Here is a 15,860-nt window from a genome sequence, read left to right on the forward strand (position 1 = left end):
CACTCAGCACGGTGACCTGATTTTGTTGGTGGGAGACTATTCTACCTGTTCCAGAAATCACTCTCTTGTGATTTACTGTGCTCGATTCATTAAGAAACATTTTCTTATCTAATTTTATACTAAATAAAATTACAATATGACAATTATTTCTTCAACTTTATTGACATCAAAAGAATATTAGATTCAAATCTGAAGATCAAATATTTGTTTTATTTTGGGAGACTAGTACTATATAAATGAGAGAAAAATGTAGGCCACAACAAGCAATTTTCCTACTGGCTGCAAATGAGGGGCAGTACCTCCTGCTGTTTCGCCCTAAACAGGCTAGATTATATAACAAAATCTGTTTGTTTATGGCTGCGGGGACAAATTTTAAAAATATTTAGGTAAATAAGAAACATTTCCTCATCACAATATCTTAAAAAGATAGCTAAAGCCAGGAAAAAAAAAGATGTAACTTACGTTTCTCTTGCAATGACTTTGCTGCCAAGAGCAGCCTGGATGACTATTTCAAACAACTGTCTAGGAATAGCATCTTTTAAACGTTCACACATGGCTTTGCCAACAGCATATGCTTTGTCTCTGAAAAGAAAATTTACTATTATTTTCTGAGCGAATAAACTTAAGAGAATTATCACTAACCGTTTTCTAGACAGTAAGTATTGTTCCTAAAAAGGGTTTATTTCCCTATTAAAATCAAAGATATTCTGATCATAGCATAATACTCTATCCAAGGTGAGGAGAAAGACTATTGCACCTGCAATCTATCAGCTCACACAAGATATGATTACATTAATGAAGCGCTTTTCAAATAATCTTTGGTAATTAAATGTGTAGACTGTTATAAAACATGTATCATATTGAAGACTTAACCCAAATAAATGTAATATAGTTCAGCATTTTGATGCAAGGTATACAAATTGAGAATTCTGGTCCTTTTTTGACTTCCTCAAATCCTGGACTCTACATTAAAAGTTAATAATGCTGTTATAGCAAAGAAAATGTGTCTGGCTAGCCTGAGAGTATGTCTGGAAGAAATTCAACTTGTCTCAGTGGTTTGAGATGGGAGGATTTTATTTGTGGAAGATAAGAAGTGTGGGTGATAGTATGTTGAAGGGGAACACATTTTTTGGGCAAGGTGGAAAACTTCAATTGGCATGCTTGTACATCTTTTTTTAAAAAAACGTATAGCTCAGACTTTGACTAGGAGCTTAATAAACTGAAATAAAAGGCTGCCTCTATGGATTGAGGCATAATCCAGACATAGCTTTAAGAATATTATAATTTCAGTAGTTATTTATTAGATTTTTATAAGGGGAGGGTTTTTTTTTTATTTGTAGGTTTAATAGGTCAGTACAGTTCTCTCAAAAACATTTACTCACAAAACAGTTGCATTCAGAAACATTTTTAAATGTTTCTCTTAACTCATTAGTAGACATTATCTAAAGGCATTCTGCATTAGCACATATTCAGATTTTGAAGGCATGAAACGACAGAGATAGCTAATTTACACTGAAAAGCTCCAAAAAGGCCAGAAAACAAAGGTATGTGTTGAAAGTTTTGTTATGATCTGAAAACAAAGAAAAATAATTTTATATTGTCCTGTATCAAAACATTTTATAGCAAGCACTAGCTGAAAATATATGCTTTAGAGTTTGATGCTGTAAATAGCAACATTTGGGCTTCCCTTTATCTGTACAATAGATGCAGTAAAATAAATAGCTGCAGTTTAGTGCTATAAATATATACATTTAAAATGTGGATGGGTATGTATATTTATCATAGGAGATGCTGGTAGCAATCCCCATATTTAGGTTACCTAACACTTTCCATTATAATATATGCAATCTAGTTACAGCGCACGGAGAGAGATTGAAAAGATGCAGCGATAAGGGGAAATGATACTGAGTGGGATTTAAGTGTCAGTTTTAGGCTAACAGAAACAATGATTTCAAGGTTAGTTCTGATGAAAGGAAGCAGTTCAGGAGTGAGCTCCCAAATAAACAGAGAAATGCGTGTTTAAAAGCAATAACTAACTATAAAGAGATGCAGGCGAGAGATAAAATGCCAAATTTTTAGGAACAGTGTGAACAAGTGGGAAAATGAGTAGGAATAGGTTTAATGTGAGAGACTAGGGAACCCATGGAAAATTCTGAAAGTCGGAAGATTAAATCAGAGAGTTGATTGCAAGGATGAATGAAACAATCTTCCTGGAGCAAGACAGTCTGGCTTTGTTATTCTGACCCTCTGAAGTTAAGGAATCAAAGAATTTAGGAAAGACTGTAGTTTGTTGTAACAGAAATAACTAAAGTGTAAATATGAATTTCAGAACTGCAGATTAAAGTTCAGACATCCTGGAAGAAAGAGGAAAAAAAAAAAAGAGGAGAATTAAGGACACTACTAAAGACAGTAGTTGGAAGAACAAATGGAAAGTTATAAAGACTCCATCAGAAATGACAGCAGCAAATAAAAAGGTAGGATTCCACCAAGGAATGCAGAAATCTGCAAACACTAGCTTTCTTGTCGTAATTACATGTAAGAAACCTGGTTCGTTAATTAGAACTTAGTACAGTTAATAATATTTCCTGAGATAATGGGGATGTTTCTGCCTCCATTTTCTAAATGTTTACCCTTTATGTGACCTCCTATTTTCCCAGTATTCTGTGACCTCTCTTCTCACCTTTGAGGCCTTCAAACTTTTTCATTTTCCAAGTCTCATTGGTGAATTTACTCCCCTCACAGCTCAAGACCAACAAAAGGTCAAATGTGAGAGAGACTATCTTAAAAACAGGACAGAGACTCAACATGAGGAACACAACCAAAACATCATGTACGGCAGGAAGTTGCAACAAGATGCCTGACTTTACAATTTATACATTCCTCTGCAACTTCAAAATGCTGCATCTAATGTCTCGTTACAGAATTAAACTGAGAATATTAAATGTACATGACGACGTAATCTGGAGCATGAAACAACTGACAACTTTCAATTGTGTACCTTTTGTAAGTTTGATTCCCTTATTTTCAACAATCCTCTCCACAAGATCTGCCCCCCCCCCCTTTTAGTCTTTGCCCTATCTTAAGCTCTCTTCAAATGATTAACACTTTTTTCCTTAATGTGAACCTTTTGCTTATAGGCAATTACCCTATCCTCCTTTTAACCTCTGCTTCCTGTTTTTCTAGTTAAGAATTTGAATCTCTTTCTAAAATCACAAATATTTGATTCTTAATTCTTTCCTAATTATAAAACATCTCTTTTCCTTTGCAGATCATTCCTGAAGGTGGTTGAATGATGAAATTCTCATTGCTCTTTCACCAATATATACTGAAAATATAAAGAAGAAACCTTTTCATTCACTGACTGGGATACTCCAGTTAATCTACTTACTTGTGTACAACAGTTCCCAATTCTTCAACAGAGTTTCCATTTAAAAGAATATCCATTTTGACAAGGTCTGCTGCCTGGTATCCTGCATCTTCATAATCAAAACTATAGGGGAAAAAAAAAAAGTCAACTTCAACCTTGTATTGATACTATATTCTGTACTCCAGGAATCTTTTAGGCCTTTAGAATTTGTTTTGTATACACATTTTAATAAAACACTTGTATTTTCATTACAGGAGGGTACTGCCATTTTTAACTGTATTTTAGTAAATCCGTTCTCTCTCCAAAACTGAATTATAAGTACACTGTCAGCAAAAGCTTGCTCTAAAACATGGGCAGGCAGGCAGCACCTTCTCTTTTAGCTACTCAGCAGTGATTAATCAGGACCCACCATCCCCACTGGATTCTCTAGGAGCCACTTAGGAATACAGATTCTTTCCCACCAAGCCAACATGACAGCAGCAGTGTGAGGAGCTTCTCTGGACCAACCTTAAAGCCTCAGCTCTTGAAGCTTCCCCTCCAAGTGGCTGCAGCAGAGTCTTTATACATTCTGATGTCATGAGAATCCTAAACTTCAAAACAAACTCTGAACTGGTTTTTATATGCATTCCATTTGACTAATTAGTTGCTCTCCTCCTACTCCTGTCCGGTTCCAATGCTCAATTTGCTGCCAGACCTCTCCCTCTCTATTCCCCTTCGCCCCACCCCAGCCATCATGCTTCTCCCCATCTCTCACCTTCATTTCCACCCCACACCACACCCCTTTTTAATCACCTCCCTCCATCCTCCTCTGGCTCTCCTTCCCCTTCATTTTTCTTTCTATCCACCCTCTCCCATTCCGTTTTCTTTCTTCCTACCAGTTCAGCCACACAGCACACACAGAAAAAAAAACAACACCCAATCATAATCCTATATTCATAAAACATGTTTGTTTTTGTCCTTAAATCTCACCACAACATGCAGAATCACCAATCTTGCAATCCTGTCACAGTAAATCAAAGAGTTCTCTCTTGCTACCCATTGAATTATATGAACTTTGATTAAACTGCAATCTTTTTAGGCAGGGAACTGTTATTCTTATGCCAGTAAAGTGTCTAACACAACTGTGGATATTAAAAATCCAATCATGAGACCAGTATCAAAGCATAATGCATCTTACTACCAAATCTCCTGAGATCAGATTTCAATAATAAGAGGCACACAGTGTTTGTTGGCTTAAATCCCATCTATCTAGCAACATATTTCTTTCAGCTAAACTCCCAAAGGCTGCTGGTAAGTATCTGCATATTTTTATAGCTACCAGATGTAAAGATTATTTTACCTGAAGGAACAAAATTTCATCTCAATGTGCAGAAAATTATTTGCTTAATTCCCAGAACAAAGTTGAGAATATACCCCTTTCATCTGGGTTTCAGACTTGTATTAATGAATTAACATTTTGAAAGGTTTCCTTCTCACACTGTAAAGAAGAACTAATGAATAAAAGTACATTGTCAAGGGTCCCTTTGACAAGTAGATAATGCTATTTCTCACATTACAGTACACTGGACACTTGCACAATGTACAGCTGGCAAGGGGATAGTTACATATCACAGTAAATTTTGTTAACTGATTTCTAAGCTGACTGCCACTGATTTTCATAACATAACCTGATTTATTAGGCTGGGATTTTCAAGTTCCTGCCTGCACGTCTAAGTCTAACTTAATGAAGAACTGATAACAGGAAATTCCATTTCCAATAATGATCACAGTACCCAAAATGGGTGGGAACTACTGCACTTCCACCTTATACAAGGTTTCTCTCTACAATGTGTGTGTCATTTAGTCATTGCTATTTCAGAACTGATATACAAGAAAAGAGTCTATAAGTCAGGTTTCTATTCCCATTTCTGTCAGTGATGTATAGTATGGCCATGCCTCTATGCCTCAGTTTGCTCATCTTCAAAATGGGTTTAATATCTTCCTATTCCACAGGAATGTTCTACAGCTTCTATGAAAGAAGCTGTTTTAGTAGAATTTTATTTCTAACATTGTTATACGTTGCCCTCACTAAGTATGCAAAATATTCATAGCACACACACACACACACACACACTATTATAAACAGACAGACAATTCAAGATCTCCTACATTTCACAAATTCTTATTTTTGGTTGAAACATTCAACATCTACTGGTAACCTTCTTCCCACCCCCACTTTTTTTTTCTTTTAAGCTTTCTGGTAGCAGTCTGAGCAAAGATGTATTTGTTTGAATCAAACATGAACATAACAGTCAGTTTATCCAATCCTTCAGTGTTGAATCCCTTGTCCTTGCCATATCCCCATCCCCAACATCTGTCATCCATTTCTCTGTTATGTTTAATCTACATTGTAAACTTTGTGAGGAAATGCTATTACACATGGATATGCTTCCCTGAATACAGCGTTTAAAGATAATGAGCTGAGCACTTACTTCCATTTGTGCCTTTGAATATCTCACCCAAAATTCTTAAACTGTATTTTGAAAAAGAAAGAAATTACCTAGCATATCCAGAAGAGAGGGATTTCAGAGAATCATAAAAATCCACCACAATTTCATTCAGCGGGAAGATATATTTCAGCATAACTCTGTGCTCATCAATGTACATCATGTCCTTCTGAACAGCCCTGCGAGTCTAATAAATATGAGACTTTAAAAGAATGAACTCCTCAGTAGAAAAATCTCACAACACAAATACAGAACAAACAGGCAAATATGGGGCTATTAGTACACAGAGAGGTTTTGGCAACAAGCCATCAGACAGTTTGAGTATTTTTTAATTAATTAATTTTGTTTCGATTCCCAGAATTCATGGAGAATTACAGCATCATAATTCAAGAAGTGGCCATTTTTGGACTAATGGTCTAGAGATCCATCCCATGTATATATTTCCTAATGCCTCTTGCCTCATCACTGAAAATCTTAAGAGCTTCTGCTCCTGCTCCCTAATTTCCTAATCTTGCAAGCAGTTCTTCGCGGGTAGGCTTTACACCTACAGGCAGCTCCAATAAAGTCAAGGTTGTTAGACACAGTAGAGCTACCCATGCAGGGAGGGCTTGTAAGATCAGGGCCCAACTCCTTTCGATAGTCTTATTTTTATGAATTTATTTTACTATACAATGTCTTCATCCCATATATACTTTGGGCACTAATGTAACAGACATACTGGTATACTATCCTGAATTACGTATACTGTAATTTTGTATACTACAGAGCATTTTGTGACAAAGTCTGTATATACAAAACCATATAAAATACTGCATTTAGGAACAGTGTTTTATTTATTTTTAATGTACCCATATTTTAAAAAAAAAAATCAAGTAAAATATTGCAAATGCACAGGGGGAGGTGTTTGGGTAAAGAATTAAGCTTTAAAAATGTGCACTGCAAATGTAATCAATGAAAACAATCTGTTTTCTATCAGAATGGGATTATTTGAATCAATGACTAGACTTTCCATCATCCTGCTTTGTTCCACATCTGTACATGGCACAGTCAGGTAAAGCATACTATGGGTACATCTACACTACGGGATTATTCCGATTTTACATAAACTGGTTTTGTAAAACAGATTGTATAAAGTCGAGTGCACGCAACCACACTAAGCCCATTAATTCGGCGGTGTGCGTCCATGGTCCGAGGCTAGCGTCGATTTCTGGAGCGTTGTACTGTGGGTAACTATTCTGTAACTATCCCATAGTTCCTGCAGTCTCCTCCGCCCCTTGGAATTCTGGGTTGAGATCCCAGTGCCTGATGGGGCAAAAAATCATTGTCGCGGGTGGTTCTGGGTAAATGTCGTCACTCATTACTTCCTCCGGGAAAGCAACGGCAGACAATCATTTCACGCTCTTTTTCCCTGGATTGCCCTGGCAGATGCCATAGCATGGCAACCATGGAGCCTGTTTTGCCTTTTGTCACTGTCACCGTATGTGTACTGGATGCTGCTGACAGAGGCGGTACTGCAGCGCTACACAGCAGCATTAATTTGCCTTTGGATGATAGCAGAGACAGTTATCAGTCGTTCTGTACCGTCTGCTGTGCCATTGTAAATTGGCAATGAGATGACAGTTATCTGTCGTTCTGTAACGTCTGCTGCTGTCATGGGTGCCCCTGGCTGAGGTCGGCTGGGGGCGCAAAGACAAAAATGGGAATGACTCCCCGGGTCATTCCCTCCTTTATGTTGTATCTAAAAATAGAGTCAGTCCTGCCTAGAATATGGGGCAAGTGTACTAGAAAACCAGAGAGCATAGTCGCTCCGTGTCAGATCCCGCAGAAATGATGAGCTGCATGCCGTTCTAGGGGGTGCCCCTGCAACAACCGCACCCATTGCTTCCCTGCTCCCTCAACCCTCCTGGGCTACCGTTGCAGTGTCCCCCATTTGTGTGATGAAGTAATAAAGAATGCAGGAATAAGAAACACTGACTTGTTAGTGAGATAAAATGAGGGGGAAGCAGCCTCCAGCTGCTATTAGTCCAGGCAGGACATTAAGCGGTGCGGGGGAGAGGAGCCCAGCATCCCACTGCTATGATACTCCAGGCAGTACAGAATCTTTTCTTTACACATGAAAGGGAGGGGGCTGATGGAGCTCAGCCCCCAGTTGCTATGATGAAGACCGTTACCAGCCATTCTGTACCATCTACTGAAAATGACCAGGAATCATTCCTATTTTTACCCAGGCGCCCCCGGCCGGCCTCACCTGAGGCCAGCCAGGAGCACTCACGGGCTGATGAGGACAGCTACCAGTCCTACTGCACTGTACCGTCTGCCACCAGGGAGGGGAGGGGAGCGGATACTGCTCTTTACTGCCGCAGCATCGTGTCTACCAGCAGCATTCAGTAGACATAGGGTGACACCGAAAAAAGTCAAGAAACGATTTTTTTCCCTTTTCTTTCATGGGGGTGGCAAATTGATGAGCTATACCCTGAACCACCCCGGACAATGCGTTTGACCCTACAGGCATTGGGAGCTCAGCCAAGAATGCAAATGCTTTTCGGAGACTGCTGGGGACTGTGGGATAGCTGGAGTCCTCAATACCTTCTCCCTCCCTCCATGAGCATCCATTTGATTCTTTGGCTTTCTGTTACGCTTGTCACGCAGCACTGTGCTGTGGACTCTGTATCATAGCCTGGAGATTTTTTTCAAATGCTTTGGCATTTCGTCTTCTGTAATGGAGCTCTGATAGAACAGATTTGTCTCCCCATACAGCGATCAGATCCAGTATCTCCCGTACGGTCCATGCTGGAGCTCTTTTTGGATTTGGGACTGCATCGCCACCCGTGCTGATCAGAACTCCATGCTGGGCAAACAGGAAATGAAATTCAAAAGTTCGCGGGGCTTTTCCTGTCTACCTGGCCACTGAATCCGAGTTCGGATTGCTGTCCAGAGCGGTCACAATGGTGCACTGTGGGATACCGCCCGGAGGCCAATACTGTCAATTTGCGGCCACGCTAACCCTAATCCGATATGGTAATACCGATTTTAGCGCTACTCCTCTCGTTGGGGAGGAGTACAGAAACCGATTTAAAGAGCCCTTTATATCGCTATAAAGGGCCTCGTTGTGTGGACGGGTACAGCGTTAAATCAGTTTAACGCTGCTAAAATCGGTTTAAACGCATAGTGTAGACCAGGCCTCAATCTACAACACTTGTCAGAGAGACAAGAAACTGCAAAACTCCCCAAGTTAAGCGAGAGAAACTGCTGTTATTCAGATCTGTGGATAGAAATTATGTTTCATTAAATTACTCCTACATATGCTGTACCTAATACCACCTGCATCTCCTACTGGTGATTCCCCTCCTTAACAGTGAAAAACTACCAAAATCCCCTCTCTTTTAAGAGCTGGAGCAATTGTTCAAAAAGACTCTCTGGGGTTGAGCTTGAGCAGCTATCTTTCGCTGGATGATCTTGTATGCAGTGTTGTAGCCGTGTTCATCACAGGACATTAGAGATGCAAAGTGGGTGAGGCAGTATCTTTTATTGGACCAACTTCTGATGGTGAGAGAGACAAAGTTTCGAGCTACGCAGAGCTCTTCTTCAGAAGTTAGTCAAATAAGAGATATTACCTCTCTAGATGACCTTATAATTCAGAAAAGTGATGTGTCTCATACCTGACCATTTTAAATCTTGATTTTATTGAGTATTATTACTAAACATTCCTATGATGCCCATCGCTGTGGTATCTAGATACCACATGTGGTTTAACAGTGCAATCACAAAACTAAAATTCTATACAAACCTGACACAGAATTATTATTTTTCCAATAAAATCATCAGGTGTTATGATAGTCCCCAAAATGGTTGGTTCCAAATATTCTGATACTGAAGATTTATCAGGAAACTCAGCAGGGTTGATAACAGTTAACTCCTCTTTTCCGTGCTCCTACAAAAGGAAAGACATCAACCAAATCAAGAACTTGCTTCCACAAGAGTCCCTTTACAAGTACTTCTACTGAACTTTATTCTCTGACCACTGATTAGAGGAAAGACATTTCTGGAAATTTATTTATGAAAATAAGAACATTTGCATTATTATTCCTTGTTTCATAAGTTTTTGATGTTCATTAAGTATAAGGAAGTAGCAACATTAGAATGTTAAACTACCTTTGAAACCTCATGTATTTATGATTGTCTGGTACAGTAAGGCAGGTAACTATGTCCAATATCAAGTAGATTAAAACACAAAATTTTACCTCTATCTTACTATTGTGCCAAATGTAGTGGACCAAAATAGAGTGTTTACTTTTTAAAAAATAGGCATCATGACTGTGATCCCAATTCTGCAAGCATTTTTCACACAAAACTCCCAGAATCAAGCCCTTTGTCAACAGAAAGTTAAATCAATGTTTATTTTGAATCAATAAAGCATTGTTGCAGAGCATCTATAACCTCTCTTCAGAATGTTGTGGTGGCTTACAATAGACTAATGTATCATTTTTGTTCATTCTGGTTAATTTAAAATACACTGAAAGTAAAGAGGAAGGATAATCAGTGCTCAATTTTTCAATTTATTAAATTGAGTTAGTTTTAACTGTAAAAAATCTACAGAGGTGTTACAATGGATGAAAAATTATCACATAAAACACAGACTCACAGACTTTAAGGTCAGAAGAGACTATCATTATCATCTACTCTGACCTCCATATATATAAATGACTTTTTATACTGCGCTTACAAATATCACTAGGTCCCACCCTATGTGTCAGTGGGAGTATTTCTACAAGACTTTTCCCATTTAAAATACATGAAAAAGGGGGGAAAGTGTCACAAAATTCCATGCTGTGAGATTATATAAATTTTATTGCAATTGTTTGGGGAAACACTTGTGGGTAATGAGATTATCCCAAATTCATCGCAAATACGATTTTAAAGCACTGCTGGACATCGCATTTCAGTCAAAGACATAGAAGTACTTGAATGCATATTTTTAAATGTCAGCCATCTAAATTAGTATGTTTAGATACTGAACTGAAAAACTGATTTATTATCCATTCAGAAGTATAGGAATAAAATACAATGTAATTAAAATCTTCTGAATACCATACAGTCTTGTGTACCGTCAATGGTAATCATAATACGAATGTTAGATTAAAGGAGCAGCTGAAATGTAAGAGCACTGTACCTCTGCAAAAGATAGTTTTAAAAGCCATTCTTGTTTTCACTATGAAAATTCATGCACTGTCCAAGCATAATGTAGAAAGATTATTATAAATACCAATGAAGAAGAATTTCACACAAAAACTACATTAAAAGACCATTAAGGCTGAAAGATGATCAGTGAATAAAGCATTTGCTCAATATTTTTAATCCTCGTTGTTCAATATGAGGTCCCCTTGTTTTCACTGCATAACATCCAATCCCCACACTGAAAAAATGGCACTTTCATTATTCACTGCCTATTGACTAAATTCTGCTACAAGTAGGAAGCAAGAGTCTCAAATGCTGAGTTACAGATTAATGCTTTACACCATTTGACTGATGGGATTCCAGATTTTTAGATGGTATAAAGATTTCGTTCTGGTTTTAAACAATTTGAGATAGCAGCCACCAAAATCAGTTCAAAATTGAAGTTGCTGGGAAAAGGCAAGATGATACTCAGAACATGTTATTTTTAAGTTAGATATCTTGACCTAGTAAGCTAAGAAATTAATGGTACATTTTCAAGCTGTCCAGCACTGCATAGCATTCATTTTTATAGCCCTAACAGTCTGCAAGACAATGGACCTGAAATCAGTCAATAGTCCCATCATTCCAGGAGTGTTATTTTATCATTGGTCTTACAAGTTGTGGACTTCAGGCCAACATAACTTTGAATCCTTATGACCTGCACTTTTCTGAAACAGTCACCCTTCAATAGAGGGGTTGTATGTTATCTAAAAGGATGCATAGAACCACATGGACTATGATAAGAAATTGCTTCATGGCATTACTGTATTTCTCCCCTCACTTGGAACTCCAGTGAATGCCAATTTTAGTCACTTTCAGGAAAGTGAGAAGAGATGGAATCCCATTGCATGCTATGTTTGTGCTGAACTGTAACTGAAAGGCTACAGCTCAGAAGAAAAGCAATTTCTATATTTTGCATAATTGTATTGCTAGAACCATTATTTGTGGAACGCATGATGAGGGGTACTGAAAAGTAAATTGCTCTCATGGAACAGGTACCCAGAAATTTTAAATTAAAGTCAATGGAAAACGTATGAGTTCTTGAGCAGCATGCTGCAGAAGTCCTTCACTTTACATGAGATAGCACTAAACTCATGAACAACTGAAAAATTTGCCATTTTATTCTTGACTGTATTCCAATTAAAATAATTCTGCTCTGTGTCTCCTGCCAAAACAAAATTATACAGATGAATCACAAGAGAGTCTTTTCATAGTTCAATTCAAATCTTGTTACAGCTTTTTGGGAGAGAAAAATGTGGGAAATACTGTCACTGGGAGGAATTGCTATCCGTATAATATCAGTCTCTCAGCACTAAGATCCAAAGTCACTTAGAGATAGGATCTCCCACAGGCAGCACAATGTAAACTTAATTACACAAAACTAAAAATGTTATTTTGAGTGCTGGATTTCATAGCCTGAAGTTAGGAAGTGCCAGAATTAAAGTTACCTGTCTGTGCAACATTAATTCTGCCCCCTTGTGCAGATGCATTATAATATGGGTCTTGAGTTACATGAGCACAAATTATGTTTTCCCATTTTACAGACATCTTAGCTGAGTAGATAGATTTGAAATTTTTTTTTATAAACAGTGTGACTGAACGGCCAGCCTGACACTAGGATCCTGCCATATCAGAGACCTATATTTTAACCCCAGTTTGTGTCAACTCTCAATGGATAGGAGGCCTTGTTGAATAATAAGAATTTTGAAGGGCATAAGTCAGTAGAACAAGCGAGACTTGAGCTCATGTCTCTTTGGTTCCCATCAGCAATTGGTGCAGAATCTATATTATCGGTGTCCCAGTAATGTTCTGTGTGTGGCACGTGAGCACGCGTGCCATGCCCACGGAATTAATATACATTTTTTTTTGTCTGTGAAGGAGTTAAGGTTGCTACCCACAAAAATGCCAGACACAAACCCACAAAAGCAAGGAAATGCAAAGTAAAGCCACAGACTAGGAGAAATAGCTCAACACCTTCACTTTTGACCTAATATGAATAGCTTGCCCCTCCACCCACAAGCACACAATTTACCATTATCACAACTAGTGCAACACCACATGCCACATATTGCAGCCTTAATTTCTGCCCTGTTTGCCGCCTTCTGCACACATCCCTTTTCCAGATGTTTTCTCCAACACTAGCAGTTGTGGATGTTTGGTATGCTTAGAGAGTAGTTTAGCAAGGAGCAGTGTATGCTGAAGGGTGGATAAAGGGAGTCTGGAAGGTTGGCATCTGTAGATGAACAGTTACAGTTGTGATGTGTGGTCTGTAATTGTAATTGTGATAATGTACCTGTGGGCGCAAAGATAGATAATATGTACTGTTAGGCGGCTTAACTTTTTGTTTCCATGCTTCTATGGGTTTGTACACCAGGCACGTTAGGTGTGTAGCAACCCTAACTGCTTCCAAACAAAGTCTGTTTCTTGTTTTGTTAAGCTCAGTTGCAAGTTGACACTGGATGAGGGGGCAGACATGGGGGGGGCAAAAGTGCAAGGGAGAGAATCCTTTATCTGTCAGCAGCTCCACAGGAACGGTTCTCTGTTGCAGTACAAAATCTAACAGAAGAGCATGTCTCCATGTGGAGAAGGTTTATCCTCATCAATCAGGTTTCCATGCATCCATCCCCACGGATAAGGTTCGCATGCCCCCACAGACATGATTATGGAGTTATGACGAGGCACGAGGGCTGTCGATTAATTGCAGTTAACTCACGTGATTAACGCAAAAAATTAATTGCAATTAATCACACTGTTAAACAATAGAATACCAATTGAAATGTATTAAAATGTTTTTGGATGTTTTTCTACATTTTCAAATATGCTGATTTCAATTACAACACAGAATACAAAGTGTACAGTGGTCACTTTATATTATTTTTTATTACAAATATTTGTACTGTAAGAATGACAAACAAAAGGAATAGTATTTTGCAATTCACCTCAAACAAGTACTATAGTGCCAATCTCTTTATCGTGAAACTATAACTAACAAATGTAGATTTTTTTCTGTTACATAACTGCATTCAAAAACAAAACAATGTAAACGTTTAGCGCCTACAAGTCCACCCAGTCCTACTTCTTGTTCAGCCAATCACTAAGACAAACAAGTTTGTTTACATTTACGGGAGATACTGCTGCCCGCTTCTTATTTACAATGTTACCTGAAAGTGAGAACAGGTGTTTGCATGGCATGTTTGTAGCCAGCATTGCAAAGTATTTACGTGCCAGACGCACTAAAAATTCGTATGTCCCTTCATGCTTCAACAACCATTCCAGAGGACATGCATCCATGCTGATGACGGGTCCTGCTTGTAACGATCCAAAACAGGTGACATTGTAAACAAGAAGTATTATCTCCTTCAAATGTAAACAAACTTGTTTATCTGTGCGATTGGCTGAAGAAGAAGTAGGACTGAGTGGACTTCTAGGCTCTAAAATTTTAGATGTAAGTTCAACTGTCACAGTAAACAGATTGCACTACAGTACTTGTATTAGATGAATTGAAAAATACTATTTCTTTTTTTTTTTTTTTACAGTGCAACTATCTGTAATGAAAATATAAAATAAGCACTGTACACTTTGTACTGTGTTGTAATTGATATCAATATAGTTGAAAATGTAGAAAACATCCAAAAATATTTAAATAAATGATATTCTATTATTGTTTAACAGCACGATTAATCGCTATTAATTTTTTTAATCGCTTGACAGCCCTACCAAACACATATAGAACATGCAAGGTTTTTCACAGCAATACAAACACAGGGCATAAATGGCAATTTTCAAGAGCTTGTAACTCAGCAAATTCCGTATATGTGCACATAGAGCCAGCAAAAAGAGCCTCGTTTCCAGGACTATCCCCTGCCAAATTACAATGCTGTGCTGCAAGCTACAGAGACACTAGAGTTTTTGCGGGTGGGGAGGGGGAAAGAACCCAAAGCCTGAAGATTTTTTCTAATGTATAGTGCTAAGGAACCTAAACAAGAGAGACTATGCTGATCTACAATTTATTTTACTGGTTTAGAAAATGTTTTAGGCTGATGTTCATTTCAAGCTCCTGTAAATAAATTAAATACCTTTATCAATTTTGCTGAGGAAAGAACAGCCTTATAGGGAACAGTGGGTGCAGTCAAAATGACAGATGCATTGTATTCTTGCTCCAAGCGCTGATTAAAAACTTCCAGATGTAGAAGACCAAGAAACCCCAACCTGAAAAAAAAAATGGTATTCAAAATGTGCACCGTATTCCTATGGTATTATTTTACATTATTAATACAGTACTAGGAGACTAAATGATTTGCCAATGTCAAGCATGGTAATGGCAATCCTTAATCTTGACTATGACATCTGTGCCCTTTGACTCCAGGATAGAGCTGAGCAAATAATTGCTGGCCAGCAAAGGGACTGGGAAGAAGAGAGGACCAAAACCTTCCAAAATTTTGTTTGCATCTAGAATTTGTCAGCAAATCAAAAAAGAGTTTCATTCCAGGCAGCTTCAGAACAGCATGTGAGAGTGAGAGAATGAATGTGGTCCCTTATAACCTTTAACCCAGTGGTTAGGGCACTTGCCTGAGACGTGGCAGAGACCGGTTTCAATCCCCACTCTGGAGCAGGGCATCTCCACCCACCCTGATGAGTATGCTAACCACCAGGCTACAGGCAATTCTAGAATGGACTGATCTCAATTTCTCCTGTTTCATTTTGTATAAAACTCACTGCAACAGAGAGTGAAAATGGCTCTGTAGCCTGGTGATCATGACACTCACCTGGGTGGTAGGTAAGGTAGGTCAGAG

General features: G+C 38.3%; 1 protein-coding gene across 5 annotated transcripts in view; it reads right to left on the bottom strand.

The window, feature by feature from the left end:
- The window catches only part of GUF1 (GTP binding elongation factor GUF1), a 54,727-nt gene that overhangs the window by 2,149 nt on the left and 36,718 nt on the right, over window positions 1-15,860 (bottom strand). For all 5 annotated transcript variants that reach the window (XM_050947640.1, XM_050947642.1, XM_050947641.1 and 2 more), the window contains 5 exons: window positions 15,144-15,276; window positions 9,641-9,784; window positions 5,907-6,040; window positions 3,389-3,490; window positions 463-582 (listed from right to left, as the gene is read on the bottom strand). In XM_050947640.1, coding sequence (XP_050803597.1) covers window positions 463-582; window positions 3,389-3,490; window positions 5,907-6,040; window positions 9,641-9,784; window positions 15,144-15,276 — 633 coding nt within the window. The remainder of the gene's footprint in view (window positions 1-462; window positions 583-3,388; window positions 3,491-5,906; window positions 6,041-9,640; window positions 9,785-15,143; window positions 15,277-15,860) is intronic.

The sequence above is a fragment of the Gopherus flavomarginatus genome, chromosome 3 (assembly GCF_025201925.1).
Source record: "Gopherus flavomarginatus isolate rGopFla2 chromosome 3, rGopFla2.mat.asm, whole genome shotgun sequence".
NCBI classification, from domain to species: domain Eukaryota; kingdom Metazoa; phylum Chordata; order Testudines; family Testudinidae; genus Gopherus; species Gopherus flavomarginatus.